The 20,466-nt window shown below is 40.9% G+C and overlaps 1 protein-coding gene across 3 annotated transcripts in view; it reads right to left on the bottom strand.

The window, feature by feature from the left end:
• The window catches only part of LOC116872976 (histone-arginine methyltransferase CARM1-like), a 258,896-nt gene that overhangs the window by 41,806 nt on the left and 196,624 nt on the right, over positions 1 to 20,466 (bottom strand). For all 3 annotated transcript variants that reach the window (XM_032866538.1, XM_032866536.1, XM_032866537.1), the window contains exon 6: positions 4,214 to 4,391. In XM_032866538.1, coding sequence (XP_032722429.1) covers positions 4,214 to 4,391 — 178 coding nt within the window. The remainder of the gene's footprint in view (positions 1 to 4,213; positions 4,392 to 20,466) is intronic.

Below are 20,466 nucleotides of genomic sequence, written 5' to 3'. Positions count from 1 at the left end.
AGAGCTAGGAAGTAGAAGGGCAAATCCAGGGGCGGAGCCTCATCTGTGAGGCCACAGCCCACACACTAACTATGCTCCCTTCGATGCCTGTTTAAATAGAACAGATTGGCTGTTTTCCTTTTTTTTTTTTTTTTAAGATTTTATTTATTTATTTGACAGAGATCACAAGTAGGCAGAGAGGCAGGTAGAGAGAGGGGAGGGGGAGAAGCAGGCTCCCCGCTGAGCAGAGAGCCCCATGCGGGGCTCAATCCCAGGACCCTGGGATCATGACCTGAGCTGAAGGCAGAGGCTTTAACCCACTGAGCCACCCAGGCGCCCCGTAGCTGTTTTTCTTTTTAAAGATTTTATTTATTTATTTGAGAGAGAGAGCACAAGCGGGGGGTGGGGAAGGATAAAGGGAGAAGCAGACCACACTGAGCAGCGAGCCCCACACGGGCCTCAACCCTGGGACCCTGGGACCATGACCTGAGCCAGACGCAAAGCCTCAAACACTCAACTAACTGAACTTCTAGTAGGTAGAACACCCAGAACAGACTGTTTAGGGCATTTTCAAAGATGGAGAAAAAGCACGATTGTTAACAACATTCACATGTGCCCACCTGAATCTCACGCACGGGTTTCAAAACAATAATGACTGCCTAGTGGGTTCTTAATTTTAAGACAGAAGGATATTAAGCAATCTTAGGAAAGCAATATGTATCAGTATTTGTGTAAACGTGGGAAGTTTCCGAGGTGCTCTGAGCCTCAAGCCTAACAGGAATTCCAAGGAGATAAAATGGAGGGGAGGAGGTCATCAAAGGTAAAAATACAAGAGAAATTCTCATAGTTGAAGAAGAGGAATCTTCTGATTAAACATTCTCACTCCATGCCCAACACAAGAATTTTAAAAGTTTCACAGTAAAGCTAGAAATAAATCAATATACTGAAAGCATTCAGAGGGGAAAATGCTGTCACTCTAAAGGATCAGGAGTCAGAAGGCCACTGGACCACTCAGCGGCAACACTGGAAACCAGAAACCAAAGAGAGAGGTCTTAAAAATACTGATTAAAAATTGCATCCAAGTTCAAATTCTCTACCCTGCAAAATGGTAATACAAAGGGTCCATAAAAAGTTAACTTCTCAAGTACTTTTTCTCCAAAAGCTAAGGAACAGGGAACTTGAAGCGACTCAGCCACAGTCATAGAGCTAGGAAGTAGAGGGGCAAATCCAGGGGCGGAGCCTCATCTGTGAGGCCACAGATGAAGAGGACGCAGAGGGAAGACGACGAGAGAATTATGATGGGAAGTCAAATATGGCGGGCGTGAGGCGGAGCTAGAGAAGAACCACGGCACGTGGGGGAGAGGAGAATAGAGCATCCACAGGAGGAAGGCTCCTACTGACTAAATATTGATTGGATCTGTTAGACTCCTTAGAGCATGGAAATAATTAGTCACAAGCATATCAAAAACCAAGCTAGTGAAAACGAACTCCAAGAAAAACAAAAGGTTTCATGAGAAAATCGAAAATCTCATGCACCCACTTTGCTACCTGGCTCAGCTCGGAACGATATGTACATTGTCATAATAACCTAAGCACTGATTACGGATTCGACCAAATGATGATCTCGGTCCGTATTTCTTTATATTCAACTGCGTCCCAAAAGCCCTGGGAAGTTACAGTTTTTGGCACATTTGCAGCAACATCATCTGATGGCAAAATCTGACCTGAACTGACATGAGTTTATTTACAGTCTTTATTTATCCCCTTTGGTATCCATATTCATATGGTTTGTTGCAGAAATATAATGTGTTTCATCACACGGTGTGGCCTCAGACTCCACTGCAGGCATTAAGCAATCCGCAGCGTAGGAGTCTATCACCGTTCCCAAGTCCTTCAGATTCTCGATTCAGAGATCCACCTGGCCTCCAGGGTCTGGCAAAGGAATTGGGGATGTGCATGAATATATGGAGGAGAGAGGGGCAGGGAAGGAGAGTCCACCCAGCAGAGAAGAAAATGCTATGTAGGAGAGCACATTTCTCAACCAGAGAGTAATGAAAATAGCAGTATGATAATTTTGTATCAAAATATGCAGGTAAGTCAGGGGAAGAAGTCCCAAATGGAAGGCAGAGGGAAAGCCTTCAGTGAGTGTAGTCGTCTCAGGACAGGGAGAGCTGGGGCAAAACGGGGTTGCTATTTTTCATGAGAAGTCTTTCTGTCATTATTTGGTATTGTAAATTACATCTTATTTTGGTGGAAAATAAAAATAACTAGAAAAGTTATTTTTCTGTGGCTCAGTTGGTTGGGTGTCTGCCTTCGGCTCAGGTCAGGATCCCAGTGTCCTGGGATCCAGCCCCTCTCTGTCTGTTGCTCCCTGAGCTTATGCTCACTCTCTCTCTCTGACAAATAAATAAATACAATCTTTTAAAAAAAAGAACTGGAAAAAATCAAGCCTCCTGCCCTCAGGAACACACGGGTTAAAAAGAAGATAAAATCAGTATTCATTTCTCCTCGTCTGGTTAAAGATACACAGCCCAGTAAAAGTTTCGTAACTATTACAAATATCTGGGAGGGGAAGGAGTGGCCGATATTAAGCCTCGATATTCAGTCTGGAGGTACCCCACAGATGCACATGAATTAAGCATGTTCAGAATCTCACCGACAGCCAAGTACCTAGACATTTTGGAAAAAAAAAAAGTCCAGACAAAACTATAAAAATTCCTTCTGATGGGCACTGAGTAGGAAATCCAAGCAGGCTGGTCCTTTATTACCTCACTTCCACAGTTCAATTTCGTTGCATAAACACAAAGCTTCCGAGCCCATCCCGGGCTGTTTCACCACTGGCATGAGAATGCAGTTTCTGACATTAAATACATTTTGTCTACTTATTTATTTTTGTATGAGGTTCAAGAGTCTATCTCCGAACCCCTCTATTCTGAAGCATGCAGGGAATTACGGACGAGCCTCAAGCTTTCCTTACCTGCCCGCACTGCTGTGCGTATACTGCCTGACGTGCTGAATCAGAGCTGCCCTGGTGGTCACCGTTTTGTCCCCGCTGGCTACCAAGGCAGGGAGACACATCCTGGGTAAGATGCCACAATTCTAATGGGAGCTGCCACTTTTAAAACTGACCAATTACTTTCTGTGTTTTTCTTGAAAAACCATTCTGTGAAAATGTGTCCCCTCTCCCTAGTAAGGGGTGGAAAGATAGTGTGTGTGTGTGTGTGTGTGTGTGTGTGTGTGTGTGTGTGCAGGACTCAGGAGTGTGGCCTTCAGGGTCAGACAGACCTGGGTTCAAATCCCTGCTCTGTCATTTACCAGAGGTGTGTCCTTGCCAAGTTGTTTTCTCCCGCTGTGCCTCAATTTTCCCTTCGTAAACTGGGGGTGGGAATAGTGCCTCCAGGGAAGTCAGGTCTCAGTCTTGGTACTGTTGATATTTGGGGCTGGATAACTCTTGGATGGGGTAAGGGTCTGTCTTATACCCCGAAGGATGTTTATCAGCACACCTGGCTTTTCCCACTGGATGATAATATTACCCCTCCTGCACTGTGATAACCCAAAATGTCTCCAGACACTGCCAAATGTCCCCTGTGGAAGGAATGTAACATCACCAAGAACCTCAGGACTGACCTTCCAAATACATTAAAAACCTCCATCACTCACCCTTGGGAAGGTTTCCACAAATTAATGTATGCAGATTGCTTAGCACATGTAGATACTTGCAAAGCACAAAAAGAATACTGGATGTGTACTGATGTATATGTATATGTACTAATCAAGTATATGTACTGATCATAGGGAAAGGGAGACACGGTAGGAGAGGAATATGTCGGAAAGAATGAGCAGGTCTCAGAGAGTTTCTCATGTTATAGAAAGCCAACCCTTAAAGGGGCTTGAGAGATCACTTTTCTTAGAGATTATTTTTAAAACCCAGATGAGAAAACCAAAGTCAACAGGTCAAGTGGTAGGTGAAGTTCATTAATGAAGACAGTGATAGAAACGGGACAGAAACACATAGCTCTGAATTGGTCCTCTGTACCATATTTACTATCATGCAGCACGCAACCCACACCTATGGCTTCACGGCTGGAGACTAGCTCATCTCTTGTGAAAGATTAAGATGAGAAAATTTTAAAAAATGTTACAACAGAAATGCCCTGTCTTCCTTTCCATCCAAAATTAAATATGGGGAAAGGAGGAGGGCAAAGTCTTCTGAACCAGGAATTGGCCAACTCACCATTCGCTTTCAGCCATTTTTTGGAATGAAGGTAACTCTCCAGCATCCTTTCATTGAAGAGCATGTATCCCATCGGTTCGGAAATGATCACATCCACAGCCTCAGGAAGAGAGATGTCTTCAATTTTCCCTGGCACAACAATGATCTTGTCGGAAAGGTGGTTATTTTTCACCAGCATCTGAAGAAGATCAAACAGGGAATCAGGACTGTCACACAGACTCTTGCAAAAAAATCAGTTTTACAGATTGAGGGTTGACACAGTGATAGGGAGGAGAGGAAAGTGACATATCTATGTCTCTAAAATGCTTTAAAAAATAACCCGATTTTTCTTATTGTCCACATATTTCATGTTGACTACAGATAACTTAGAAGATACACATATGAAAGATACAAAAACATCCATAACTGTACCCCATACAAATAATAACTTTTGATACTTTGATGTCTACCCCTCCAGACTCTTTACACAAACACACACGTGTGTGTGTGCATGTGTGTATGCATATATATGTGCATGCAGTGTTGGGGAACCGTTTTTTAAATTAAAGGTTTCTGTTTATTTCCCATCATCCTACCTGGAACGAAGATGCCAAAAAGCACTGGACAGTAATCGTGCAAAATTAATGATCCTGATCCTCATTAAATTGTCCTTTGGTCTTTTGATTCCAAAAATAAATAATAGCATGTTCATTTATTTTTCTTTAGAAGTACATTTTACAGTTATGTACTCATTTTTCTTTGATGTCCTCTGCATTCTATTTAATAATTTTGAATTCCCTTAAAACTGGGACTTTGAAGAGAAAAGTATTTATTGTACTTCTAATATATTTCTTCTTAATGCCAAATATGAGAAAGAGATTGCATTATTACATTTATGTCTTTCTACTGCCTGAAAAACATATTTCCTAATAAACCTCTTGAATGCACCAGCATAAATATACCCAGCGCACTGTTTGAGCTGTGGCTCCCTGAGACTCCTAGAGGTTTGCTCATTGTATTTACACACAGAGACCTTCCATTTTGCATTTTCATAACTCAATCCCTTTCTTCATCATAAATGCAGCACGCCACGCATTTGTCATGAGTCAGTTGTATCTTTTCCATTTCTGATCACTTCTTCACAGAGCTAGGGTTCCTTTCACTTTGAGCCCCTCCTTCTAGGGTGCTCCTTACCAACCCATGCCCCACAAGCTTATTAAATGTCTTTTCTATTTATGCTTTTTAAAAAAGAAACACATTAATCTCTGATCTAAGGAAAAACAATGGAAGAACAGTGTTTGAACATGTCATCCACTGTCAACCTTGACCCTTGCCCAAAGACTCCCAGAATTCTGCTCTATCATCTTCCCACTCAAGAAGGTCTAGTTCATGGGGCTGGTGGGGTTCTCCACTATGGAGACAAAGCCTAAAGGTTAAAGCTTTTGGTGCCCTGCTCTTCTCTGCACATTCTGTTCTCAGGAGGATCCACTCATTGGCACAGCTCTGCTGGGGCTCCAACGTGGATAGGTGCCCAACTACAGCCTTTGGTTCTCTGACTCACCTGAGCTCCATTATCACCGGACTTTTCCACCACCACGCTTTTTCATCTCAATATCAACAAGTAAGGAGCCCACCTCAGCTTCTTCTAGAAAACTAACCATTCCCCTAGGCTTTCTTAAAACTTCTATACAATCTTTTATTTCCTTGAATTCCTTTTTGGTCACGAATATGATAATCCTCAATATCCTGGGGGCAGAGTTGCTTCCCACAGACAATCAGTGACTATGTTTTCTTATTTCTACCTTCCAGATATGTCTCATTTCCACCTTCTCCTTGCTGCCTGCATCAACTTGTCCAGTTCTTAATAGCTTCCAATATAGAATTTAAAAATAACCCTTATATAATAAAAAGAACAATAGTAGTGCTTACTTCATAGACCTCTTGAGGAAAAAAAAAACAAGACGAAGCATATTAAGGACTATGTAAGTGTTAAAATTATTATTACTCTCTCTTATTTTTATTAAGTAGTACCATTAACTAAAAAAGAGAAATGCAGATGAGCAAAAACATGAAAATAAAGATCATTTATATTGCCCTATCCAGATGTAGGCGAAGTATATGCCCCAGCAGACATGCGAGTATATCTCTGTTTATAAAAACATTAGTTTGCAGCTTGAGACATTTGCGCTGGGGGTTCAGGCCACAGTAGATCCTGAGTAGCTCCATGGGGAAAAGGGACATTGGTATCTCAGTCCTGGCATACCTCTTAGGAAGTTCTGTAGTAAAAATCATTCCATAAAGTTTTTTACAACAAAATTTCTATCAGCTATATAGTATTTCATAAAAATATCTTGATTCATTTGATCAACACCATGTTATTGAACAATCTGGTTATATTAAATTTTTCATTATGACAATAGTGCATTGACAAACATCGTAGTTAAATATGGAAGCATACTTTGCATTGTTTCCTTCAAATTTAAAGAGGATGGAAACTGGAAAGATTTCTGATACACACTGCTCCGCAGACTACCACAAAGGGATTCCATGTCTAGATTTTAAGCTCCTCCTAAATTCTGCTTGTGGGGTATGAGACAGTCTACTTGTTGGTGTATAAAACTACTCATCCACTTGGACCAGAATGCTGGAAGGGGAGCTTTTCTAAGTTTTGCTGGAGGGACCAATATGAAAGGACATCCAAGTGAGCCTGGTATTACCTTATACGGCTAATTTACAGAAAATAATCCTAGGCTACTGAATCCTCAGGAACGTCAGAGATATAACAAGGCTTTGGAGAGAGGATTGTGTGAGCTGTCAGAAGGGCAATTTGAGATTCAAAGGAAAGAATTCTGAGCCTCATTATTTTCACTGGCAAAGAAGGAAATACCACGTTTTTGGAAGTGGGCACATAGGCCTGGTTGTAAGTCACTGCATCACATGACTTCATTTACTGTAGGCCACATTCAAAGAACACTAGATCAGGAATCTGAAGATAGGAATTCTAGTTCTGCCTTTACCACCAAAGAGCTGGGTGACCTTGGGAAAGTCACTTAAACCCTATAAATTTTGGTCTCCCTCCTTGCAAAATTAAAGTTTAAAACTGGAGTTGTTGGGGCGCCTGGGTGGCTCAGTGGATTAAGCCGCTGCCTTCGGCTCAGGTCATGATCTCAGGGTCCTGGGATCGAGTCCCGCATCGGGCTCTCTGCTCAGCGGAGAGCCTGCTTCCCTCTCTCTCTCTCTGCCTGCCTCTCTGTCTACTTGTGATCTCTCTCTGTCAAATCAATAAATAAAAAATCTTAAAAATAAAACAAAAAAAAAAAAACAAAACTGGAGTTGTTCTCAGACTACTTCAAGTACTCATATTTTATGATTGGAAGAAAGCCAAATTTCCACCCAAATATATTCCTGGAGTCCGTGAACATAGGAGCTTCATGATCAAATAATTTTGGAACTCCTCTATAATATATATCCCACTTACAAATTCAGAATCCATTAGCATATTAATTGCTTTGAAGAATTTTACAGAAAAGAAAACTGTTTGGCTTGGTTAAATCAAAGACAAGCAGTCTTATCTGGTTGCTTTGCAGTTCTTTTTTCATTGAACATTAATTTATCTCCTGCAGAACAATCTTTGGGAAACAAGGAAAGGAGTTCATTTGATAATCCTAAATTTGAATATAATTCTTTGACAAAGATGTCTGAGAAAAGGACATATACTCAACAAATAACAGGTCTAAGCCATGAGAATAGCTAATTCTGGATATCAGATACTCTATTCTCTGAGGCAACATTGCTGCCTTCCTTCACTTTTGGCTACCAACATTCTCAGCACACATAATTTTGTGCTAGCCTGCTGTTTCGTACACCATTCTTCCAAAACTGAAACTCAGTAGAACTATCCTTTCCAGTGGAAAAAATGAGCCTCAACATATCCCTCCACAAGCTGAAAAAGGGCCGCTAACCAGAGGCAGGCTCTGTCATCCGCCATGTCCACTGCTGTACAGATTCTCCCTGTGTGACCTAGTCCTTCTCTAAGAGTTCAGGAAAGAGGGAGGCTCCACTAACAGCTCGTCTCCTCGGACACCATCAAGGTACAAGCAAACCCTGTCTCCTTGGAGTGACACTGGTTTCAAAAACCGTCAGCAGTTCTGTCACTTGTATTAGTTGCTTAAGCTGTGCACATACACACACACACATACACACCATGCAGGCACACCCATGTGCACGTGCACACACGCACATGCTGCACACACACGCACACCCTTTGGTTGTGGCAGCGGCAGAATTCGTCCCTTTAGTATCACTATAACTTCCAGGATAGAGAGGGTAATAATTTCACTTGGTACCCTGCCATTCTTGTCTCACTTAGGGGGCTTTTCATTGAGTTACATGTGTTAAATATGTGTTGCTTATTTGCCTGCTCAGTATGGAAGCTTACTTGGGCTTTGAAGCTAAACTACATGGGAGTATTTAATTATATTCTGCCTCAAAGAGGAGGGAAGAGCAAGTGTTTTGGAGGTGACAGGCTTGGGTGCTGGTGTTGGATTCTCCACCTACTACCCGTATGACTGTGGCCAAGACACAAAATTTCTTGGAAGTCCTTTTATTCACCTATAAAATGAGAATAATAATAATAGCACCAATCCCTTCAGCGTCATTTCAGGATCAAATCAAATGAGAAAGTATAGAGAAATATATCAGTCAAAGAGAACACAGCTGAAATTCAACAAGAGTTTAAAGACAAGATGGGGGCGCCTGGGTGTCTCAGTGGATTAAGCCTCTGCCTTCAGCTCAGGTCATGATCTCAGGGTCCTGGGATCGAGCCCCACATCGGGCTCTCTGCTCAGCAGGGAGCTTGTTTCCCCCTTTCTCTCTGCCTGTCTCTCTGCCTACTTGTGATCTCTCTCTCTCTCTCTCTCTCAAATAAATAAAATAAAATCTTTAAGAAAGAAAGAAAGAAAGAAAGAAAGGAAGAAAGAAAGACAAGATAATAAGGCAATAGAACTGAGGTTAAATAAGAGATTTTAGGTGCAATAAAATAAGTCAAGAAGTAAAGCAACACAATTATGGAATCACACATAACTAACATGCAGGAAGAAAATACTTTGCATTCAAATTATTTATAACCATTTGGCATCAATAAAGCTGAAGAAGTGCTCATTCTGTAACTCAGAAACATTGCCACCTACAAATACACACTCCAGAGGAATATTTGAACACATTCACAAGATAAGCTATACTACATTATTTATAATAATATTGGTAATTGTAAGATGAAAATTTACAATAAGCCAGAAGTAACTACTGACAGGGAAATGAATGGATAAATAGTGGCATGTTCATACTGGGAATACTATTCAACAGTGAGAAAGAACCAAAGGTCCATGTGTTCACATAAGTTACTTTCAAAAACAAAATTTTATGGGGAAGAAAGCAGACTGCTGAAGAACATATAGCACGATTTCTTTTATAAAAAACGTCAAATGTACTAAGAAAAAATTGTATTGATTAGGGTATACTAAGTTATATTTTTAAGCTTTTTTATGCTAACCACAAAATTTAGATGTTGGTAACTTTTGAGAGTGAAGGGAGGGCGTGCACGAGGGGAGAGGCGAGTAGGAATTTTATGTTGATTTAGTTCTTCCTCTGGGTTGGGGGGATACACGGGCTTGTTGGGTTAGTACTCTTCACACCTTACATTTGCACTGACCCCTTGTATGCATGAAGGATTTTAGAACAGTAAGTTTTAAGTTATGCTAATAATAGAGAAGTTTGAGATAGTCATAATGAATGCAGATTAAGTAAGGCAAACTGATTTCTGCGATCAGAAAGAAACCAACAGACATGGAAGACAGATGAAAACAAAGCATCAATAAAGGAAATGATGCCTCAGAAGTATAGGAAAATAGAATGCAAAAAAAAAAATCACTGAAAAAAAAAGTCTTCCTGAAATGAAAGCCAATTCTGCTAACAGGAAAAATACACAGGGATCACAGGAAAATTTCATACAGTAATAGTGACATGGAAACACACTCTGCTCAAGATCTTGGATTTCAAGAAAAAAGAATGAATTCCATGGGCACTCATGCAGAAAAATAAGTCATCTTAAAAGTGAAAGACAATCAAGCTGGCATTAGACTTTTCTCTAGTCACATGCATTTTTAAGAAATTTTTATAAAATTTAGAAGAAAAAATATATGACCCGAAGAAGATTAAATCCAGAGAAAGTGCTAGTCGCATTTCCAACATGAAAAAAATCAGGGTATAAAGCACACATAAGCCCTTCTTCAAAAAATGCTTCATCAGAAAGAAAAAAAGAAATTACCATAATTGAGAGAGGACTTAAATAAACAAAAGTGAAAATGAACTTTTGGGACTTCATCAGAATAAAAAGCTTCTGCACAGCAAAGGTAACAGTCAACAAAACAAAGAGGCATCCCATGGAATGAGAGATTTTTGCAAATGACACTACAGATAAAGAACTTCTCAAGCTCAAGACCCAAAAAACAATTAATCAAGTCAAAAAAAAAAATGGGCAGAAGACATGAACAGACATTTCTCCAAAGAAGACATACAAATGGCTAACAGACAGATGAAAAAATGTTCAGCATCATTAGCCATCAGGGAGATTCAAATCAAAACCACATTGAAATACCACCTTACACCAGTTAGAATGGCCAAAATTAAAAAAGCAAGAAACAACAGATGTTGGAGACGATGTGTAGAAAGGGGAACCCTCTTACACTGTTGGTGGGAATGCAAGTTGGTACAGCCACTTTGGGAAACAGTGGGGGGGTTCCTCAAAAAGTTAAAGATAGAGTTACCCTATGACCCAGTAATTACACTACTGGGTATTTACCACAAAGATACAGATGTAGTGAAAAGAAGGGCCACATGCACCCCAATGGCCACAATAGTCAAACTGTAAAAAAGAGCTGAAATGCCCTTCAACAGATGAATGGATAAAGAAGATGTGGTCCATATACACAATGGAATATTATTCAACCATCAGAAAGGATGTATACCCAGCTTTTTTATCAACATGGATGGGACTGGAGGACGTTATGCTGAGTCAAATAAGTCAAGCAGAGAAAGTCAATTATCATATGGTTTCACTTATTTGTGGAGCATAAGGAATAGCATGGAGAAGGAAGGGAAAAAATGAAGGTGGGGAGGACAGAGGGGGAGATGAATCATGAGAAACTGTGGACACCAGGAAACAAACAGGGTTTTAGAGGTGAGGGGGGTGGAGGGTTGGGTTAGCCTAGTGACAGTTATTAAGGAGTGCATGTATTACATATAACACTGGATGTTACATGCACACAATGAATCTTGGAACATTACATCAAAAAATTAATGACATACTCTATGGTGACTAACATAATAAAAAAATTAAATAAGGAAAAGAATAAAAAGCCTTCTGCAGAAAAAATAAAAAAAAAAAAAGAATTTGGTCAGAAGAAGCTATAGTAAGAAGACACCTGGTTAGAAATGAGTCCATTTAATTATGGAACAAATACTAAAAAATTACATAAATTTGGGTTATATTTCAGTGAGAATTACATTACACCTTGACAATATAAAAACAATATGTAACTAACAAAAGAGGAGGAAGAATATGAGGGTGTCAATGACTTCATTTTTTTGGCATTTTTTCACAAGAAGTAACTATCATGAGGTTAAAAAAGAACTGTTCTAATTTCTTAATGTTTCCCATAACTTTAAAGGAATCCATTAAGAAGTAATTTGTCTCCCTCCCATGGGGGGGTGGTTATGGACACTGGGGAGGGTATGTGCTATGGTGAGTGCTGTGAAGTGTGTAAATCTGGCGATTCACAGACCTGTACCCCTGGGGATAAAAATATATGTTTATAAAAAATTAAAAAAGGAAGTAATTTCTTTTTGGTTGAAGAAACATTTACTTAAAGGTAAGTAATTCCTCTTCTTTTATTTCAGTTTCTTTTCCTTCTGTTAAATTTAATAAATTTGGATTAAACCACTTTTTATTTAAATTCTACAGATCAAATCATCTGTTTTCTTAGCAGTATTTCTCTCCAGTCATTCTTCTCTTTGTATATTCTCAGAGAAAAACATGTGGAATGTTGTTCACCTAATATAAATGATAATTATTATGGGTGCTTAAAATTCTCTTCTTTGTTAAGTTTTCAAATTGCTTAATTCTTTGTGATAAGATACTATTTTTATAAAAACAGCAAACTGATTTTTCTGCAAAGTGTTAGTAAAATGAGGGATCTAAGCAAATGTGTTTCTTTTTTAAAAAAATATTTTATTTATTTAGTTATTTTAGAGAGCGAGCGAGCATGAGAGCAAGAGAGCATGAGCAGGGGGAGAAGCAGAGGGAGAGGGAGAGAATCTCAAGCAGACTCCGTGCTCAGTGTGGAGCCCAAAACAGGGCTCCATCCCACAACCATGAGATCATGACCTGAGCTGAAACCAAAAGTCAGACACTTAATGGACTAAGCCACCAAGGTGCCCCTTAAACAAATCTACTTCTGAGATTCCACAGAAATACGGGAGATGATGTAAATCAGAAAGAAATCTTAACTGCATATACATTTTTAAAAAGCTGGCAGGGGAGAAGAAAGTGTGAGGGAATTCTAGAAGACAAAAAGCACGTTGGAGTGGACTGAATTTGGGGAAAATGGAACACATTATTCTACACCCCTAAATATCAGAGCTAAGTAAGGTTTTCTGTAAGGGAGGCTGGGAGAAAAATCCAAAATTTGAATCAGCAAATGCCAAGAGCAGCAGCCCACAGGACGTCAGGTGGGCTGCTGCACTCCCCTTCCTTGCATCTTAAGTACATGGTCTCTGTGCGGCTGACATCACTGGATTTCACCCACAGCTAAGGTTCTTATTACTGCTTCTTATGCTGTATCTTTGTAGAGATCCTAGTGTGGATATTGAGGCCAGAAAGAGAAACAGAGTCAAGTTTGGAGTAACTTTGTATTCTAATTTCAGACTCTGAGGGGAGAACACTGAAGCAGCACCATCCTAAAGTTCTGAGTCCCATACCTGAGGATAAAGCTCTTACTCTGACACTAGAACAGGTCCCTAGGCTACCAATGAGATCCACATCCACATAGTCATCCAGGGAAACTCGCCTGTCAACATCTCTTCCCATCAAGCAAAGGCTTTTGTCTGCGCTCCTTAAGGGAGAGGACTGTTGGGAACACAGACTCATACTAATGATCTGGACTATACCACCTAGTCCCTCATTCATCAACTAAGAACCAGTAAACAAGGATTTCTAGATACTGGAGGAAAATAAGTATCATGAAAGAGAAAGTTGGAGATTAACAAGTAGAAGGAATGACTCCAAGAAGAAAGAAGATAACTATTTTTTTAATTGCTAACTTTAGAGAGAGGAAAGGTTTTATAGCCATAACAGAAGAACAGGCTGTTATAAAATTAAGAATATGATGGCTAGAAAATAATTTAACTGGTGAGTCAACAAAGCTTAAGACCAAGATTGTGATCTGTGAGATAAATTTGAGGAAATCTGAGAATGTAGCACAAACCCAAAGAGATAGAAGCCATACAAGGATGGTCAACTCGATATGGATATAATAGCCAAGTAAATAGAAAAATAAAAAACCCCAGAACCTAAGAAAGATATTAGTCTTCGTATTGAAAGAGCCTACTGTGAAGCAGAGTGGATAGTTTAAAAATCAGTCCATGAATGGGAGAAGATATTTGCAAATGAGATCTCTGATAAGGGGTTAGTATCCAAAGCATATAAAGAACTTACACAACTCAACAGCAAAAAAACAAATAATCCAATTAAAACATGGGCAGAAGACGTGAACAGACATTTCTCCAAAGAAGACATCCAAGTGGCCAAGAGACACATGAAAAGCTGCCCAGCATTCACTCACCATCAGGGAACTACAAATCAAAACCACGATGAGACACCACCCCACACCTGTCAGAACGGCTAAAATCAAAAACTCAGGAAACAACAAGTGCTGGCAAAGATGTGGAGAAAAAGGAACCCTCATGCCATGGTGCTGGGAATGTGAACGGGTGCAGCCGCTGTGGAGAACAAAACAGAACAAACCTGGGATCCAGCGGTCACACTACTGGGTATTTACCCAAAGAACGTGAAAACACTAATTTGAAAAGTGATAAGCACCCCTATGTTTATCCCAGCATTACTTACAATAGCCAAGATATGGAAGCAGCCCACATACCCATCGATAGATGAAGAGATGGTGTGTTGTGTGTGTACACACCAACACCACACACACACACACACACACACACACACACACAATGGAGTATTACTCAGCCATAGAAAGAATGAAATCTGGCCATTTGCAACAATATGGATGCATCTAGAGGACTTAATGCTAAGTTAAATAAGTCAGAGAAAGACAAATACCATAGGATTTTATTTATATGTGGAATTTAAGAAACAAAACAAATGAACAAAGGAAAAAAAGACAAACTGAAAACAGACTCTTAACTATTAAGAACAGATTTTTTTTTTAGAGAGGAGGTAAATGGGGTTCATGAAATAGATGATGGGGGTGAGGAGGACCCTTACCATGATGAGCCCTAAGGAATGGGCAGAAGTGCTGACTTCCTACAGGACACAACTGAAACTAATATAACACCGTATGCTAATTATAATGGAATTTTTAAAAAAGCTAGTGTACATCAAGATACATCACAGCAAAATTTGATACGCCTCGGAGTAAGAGAAAGAGCCCCAAACTTTCAAAGTTAAAAAAAATCACCTCAAATGAGCAATGATCATGCTGATACCAGAATTCTTATCAGCAACGTAAGACATTAGCAGATAAATAAGCCAATTCTGAAGGAAAGTGACTTTTTGAGCTTAGAATTTTATACCGAACCCCAAATCGAAAAAGTGTGATGGAACAGAAAACATTTTCAGACACAAAAAGCCTCAAAAGTTTGAAAATTATCACAAATGAAAGAAAAAAAGGGATCAGTGAAGAGGAAAAAGTATAAGACAAAGGATAATAGAGATTAAAAAAAACATAAATTAGAGGAAGGAAGAAATCTGAACAAAAATAAAAAAATGTATTTTATACATAGGATATTCTTCTGGCAGTAGCAAGAGTTCAGTGATATAGGATTACATTTTATTTTCTTTGGTTCCAACAAAACTACTCGGTTCCATAGTGAAAGACGTGCATACGATCATTTTATTTAATATGCTTTTCTGGAGGGTTAATATTTTCAGAAGAACCTACAACATTAAAGACTCAGTGAAGTAGTCCAAATCTTGATAATCTAGAAATAATATGCTAAAGGAAATTGGGAGTTTCCCCAGAAGAGGAAATTCCCTCTTTAATTATACTACAAGTCAACATATCTCCAAAGCAGATAATTCAGGAAAGAGAAGTATGATACAACTTTATGATATGAGGCTATCACAGTAATCAGTTAAAGAACTAAAAACAAACAAACAAAACAAAACAAGACAAAAAAACCCCAATCCCTGGGTCGCTCAGTTGATTAAGAGACTGCCTTTGGCTCAACTCATGATCCCGGAGTCCTGAGATCGAGTCCCACTTCGGGCTGCCCACTCCATGGGCAGTCTGCTTCTCCCTCTGGCCTTCTCCCCTCTCATGCTCTCTCTCACTCTTTCTCTCTCTCTCTCAAATAAATAAAATAAAATAAAATAAAATAAACCTAAACCCAGAAACTCAGAGTAGTTAACACCGAGAAATATGAGTGGGCATGAGTGGGGTTGATGGGAGAGGGCTACTTTTTCAAAAGACCCTCCTTTGATTCCCCTTCCTCATGCATAGGTATTACTTTAAATTAAAAAAAAAAAAAGTCAGTGAGCAGTTGTTCAAACAGCAGGATACTTAATTAATCTTTCTCTTATTCTCTCCTTTCAGATCCCATTCCTTAATGGGCAGTTCTGAACATCTGTTGGAACATTTAATAAAGCAACATAAACCTTACTGTTAAAAAATTCCACGACTTTGGTTTACTTAAACAGAATACTTGACCTAACGTTCTTGGCCAGCTACCAGTTCTGACTCCATCATTTTGTGAATCAGGACATGGAGTCGTAGGGTGGTCAGTGTCCAACCCAAGGACACGTCACAAGGGATCAACAGACTTGGAAGAAAGCCGTTCTATTTATCAGTGTGTTTAAATGGGGTAGTTCATGCCTCTTTTCAGAGATAACAGCATTGTGGCTGGGCTCCTCTCTAGGAAGGGCCTGAAGAGGAAGTGCACGTGGTTGCTGTCTCTCCCCTTTACCCCTTTCCCTCCCTCGGTGCACACTCGCCTTCTGCTGATGGTCGAGGTACATGCTGAGCTCTGCCTAAGGCCCCTCTTGGGCCACTGGTGCCTAATTAACAGCACGCAGAGAGCAGGGCCCTCTGCACCCTGCTGCGAAGGAAAAGTAAATGGGCCCCGGGAGGAAGCAGCCAGCGATGGAGGGTGCAAAAGTCCTTTGCGAAGGAGAAGTAGTTGGCAGGAAAACTAGGACAACACACAGAGCAAGAAAGGCAGAGAATGGCCAGGAAGGGAGAAAGATGACAAAGGAAGGAGAGAGAGAGAGAGAGAGAGAGAGGCAAAGAAAGGGACTTTTTTCTCTGTTTCTCCTTCAGGTGAGTCTGAGGCATCCAGGAGCATCTCTGCACGGAGCGAGCGTTTACACGGCCCCACAGAACTGCAGAGCCTCTACGGTGACAGAAGTCACATGAAGATTTTACGAGGGGAATGCTGCCGATTCTGTAGTTTAGATGCCAGTTAAACAAACAACAACAAAGCCACCTTGGCAACTTCAATGCTCTTAGTGGTTTCCCTCTGATGTTCCAGAATGTTCGATAGCCGGGGAAGAACAACATCACGGGGGCCGGCAGGCTGTCTGGGCTTGGGAAGGATGCTCTGACCAAAGTAGAAGGTAAGCATGAAAACGTGTCTACAGAAGCAACTCACGACTGTCCATGTACGTGCCGGGGGGAGCGGTGCACCTCTGTCCTTCCTGCTGGCGGCCCATCTCCCTCCACTGGGAGGTAACTTAGACACGACACCTGCTGCAAACACCCGGCAGCGGGTGTCGTGTCTACTTTACTCACCCCGTGAGGGTCTGGTGCATGGAAGGTATCCAGAAAGGACTGGCTGATTACCTCACCAAAGGTGATACGGCAGCCTTGGCTTTAATTTTTCATCTCAAGTGATCACCACACACTAGGACAGCTCAGAAGGCAGAGATCATTTTTCACCCTTCCTGATCCCTGGCCGCGGGTTAACTGGAGGGTCCATGAGCAAAAGGGATTTGGGTGATATTCTTTATGTCTCTCTAAATGCTGGCACCTCTGGCAACAGGAGAGGGTAATTTGGGCATGTCAGGAGATTTTTTTCAAATTAGGACACTTTAAAATGATCCAAAATGTTACAGAGTGCCCTGTCTAGCGTACCTTCCTTGCAGACGATGTTTGCCTTTCGGTGTCTTAGAGTTTTTCGCAACTCTGGTAAGTAAAACTAATTCCTTTATCCTCAGAAACAGAAAGGAGCGGTGTCTGGTGGAATGTAGTTGGTCACTGCCCTGCGGACAGAGGGGTCCGTCTGCTGATCCTTTTCAGCATTCCTCACCACCTATATGCATACGGTTCTATGAATTCCCTGCTGGACAGGCTTAACAACTTACTAGCTTCCCCATTCATAAGCTAAGGCAATACTGGACACACGGTCATTTAATATTTGTAGCAAAGTTACACAAACTTTAAAAAAAATGATCTTGGTTGAGTGTCTGACTCGATTTCTGCTCAGATCATGATCTCGGGGTTGTGGGATTGGCCCCATGTTGGGTTCTGCACTCAGTGGGGAATCAGCTACAGAGTCTCTCTCTCCCTCTACCCCTTCCCTTCCCATGTTCTCTCTCTCTCTCTCTCTCTCTCTCTCTCCCGCTCTTAAAGTAAATAAATCTTTAAAAATTTAAAAATGATCTTATTTTAATTACCATTTTCCACTTCAGTTCTGGGACATTATTTATTCTGTCCCCTCTTCCTGACATTCTTCCTCCTCCGTCTTCTTTCTCTTCTGATGCCGTAGAGGGCAGTAGTTAAGAGACAACAGACCTGAGTTTAAGTCTCTACTTACTTACTTTCTAGCAATCTCCATCAAATTAATTAATTGTGAGTCCCAGTTTCCATATATGTAGAAAAGGGGTAACATTAGCACTGACTTCAGAGGTTGTCCTGAGATTTAAAAACTAATGCCTATAAAGGGATTACGCGTTGCTTGGCAAACAGCAAGTGCACAATGGATGCTTGTTTATTATTCCTTCTTTTCCTGTCCTGGGTGAGTCAATGGCTCTTAGAGATCTGTTTCTGGTTGAAATGGGAGTGTGGATGGAGACAGTTAATCAGGTCCCCAGCTGTCATTCCTTGACTAGAGGTTTCACTGCCTACTCTTCCCCTAGAAAGGCCCAAGTTAAGTTACATTCGTGTGGCAACTGCTAGTGGCCTCTCCAGCAGCCGTTTTCGCTTTCTATCTAGCAGGATGCGTATATCACCAGGGGCAACGATGTATGAACTACGGTGCTCTATCTGCCAGCCTCTCTGGCAGCCAGGCGTGCTTGGCTCACTGACTCAGATCTGGCCGAGGAGACGTAAACATCAATTGTTGAGAGGTCCTTCCAGGAAGTTTCCCTAAAAGGGGAAAGACATTTTTGATCCCTCCCTTTATTCACCTTATGACCAAGACACGGATTTGTTCGCTGAAGCTGCAGCAGTCATGCTGACATTGAAGTGACTTTGAAGTCTGGAGCCACATGCCAGATGAGTCTAGCTGAAAGACGCCGGGAGCCCGGGGCGCTACAGATCGTGGGGGGCTGCAACCTTGCCTTAGGCTCCTCCACATCAGGCTCTCTTCACATGGAATTAAAAAAAAAAACCTTGTGTGTGTAATCCGATGCTAGTCTGGGTTTTGTGTTATATGGAGATGAATCAATGGATAAATGCTGGAGGTCTTGTTCAGACCAAAGGGCCTCACAACCGTGATAATCTGAGCAGAACCACAGGGTTTAAGGTCTCAGATCAATGTCTACCCTTTGGCTTCCTACAGTCGGGCTACTTGTGGGCTCCAAGGGAGCACGCAGCAGTGGAGGGCTGAGAGGGAAGAGTGGAGACACTGCCCCCCCCACTTACGCAAATGCGTCAGTTTCCCCACTCAGCAATTTTTACCCCATTTGTGAGCAGTCTTCAGGGTGTAGAGGTCTGTGGCCTCCAGAATAATTATGGGCTTTAGAGGAATGCTAAATATTAGGATGTTAATAAAAGCTAACTTTTCATTTGCTTCCTCTGTGCAAACGTTATCAACAGTATACAGTACATGATTATATAACTATAGTTTTAGTAAGGGTGTGTGATTATATATTTATATAATTTTATTTTAGTGGCTTTGCTTTTGGTAAATCAACTTATCATAGTGGGTCTTTACCTCCCACAGAGTGTGTTTTATTTATTATCACGTGTCTATTCCACAGCTGTGACAGAGGCATTAGTAGTTCTACTCTACAGATAAGAAAAAGCAAAATTCACATTGATTTAAGTCTAAATCTTAAAAAAAAAGATTTATTTATTTTAGAGAGAGAGAGAGAGAGTGCGAGTGAGCAAGCAATTGTGGGGGAGGGGCAGAGGGAGAGGAAGAGAGAGAATCTCAAGTAGACCAACACGGACTTGATCCCATGACCCCGAGATCAGGACTGGAGGCAAAACCCAAGAGTTGGATGCTTAACCCACTGAGCCACACAGGGACCCTGAGTATTCTGCTTTTTTATAGCAACTGGTCATGAAAGAAATTGTTTTGCTTTGTTTTTCTAATTTTATTATGTTAGTCACCATACAGTACATCATTAATGTTTAGCGCAGTGTCCTATGACTCGTTTACGTACAACACCCAGTGCTCCATGCAGTACGTGCCCTCCTTAACACCCATCGCTGGGCTCACCCATTCCCTGCTCTGAGACCTTCTGAAACCCTCACTTTGTTTCCCTGAGTACATAGTCTCCCAATTCGTGACTTAAGTTTTTAGTAGCAATGCCTGAGCCGATGAAGACGTTATAAAAAGAATACGAGCAAACTAGTTATAGGCCACAGCAAAGTGGGGAACTTGGCTGGAAAAAAAAAAAAACTCCATGGCTATAAAATAATTTAGACCAAACTACATTTTGACAATTTAAGTAGGAAAGGATAAAGGTTATTTGGATTTTATTTTCCACCAAATGTTACGTGGGCATAAAAACTGTCTCGGGT

This window comes from Lontra canadensis, unplaced genomic scaffold (assembly GCF_010015895.1).
Source record: "Lontra canadensis isolate GAN:19392208 unplaced genomic scaffold, GSC_riverotter_1.0 scaffold31, whole genome shotgun sequence".
NCBI lineage: Eukaryota > Metazoa > Chordata > Mammalia > Carnivora > Mustelidae > Lontra > Lontra canadensis.
Note: the sequence above shows the minus strand (reverse complement) of the source record. Positions and strands in the feature narration are given on the sequence as shown.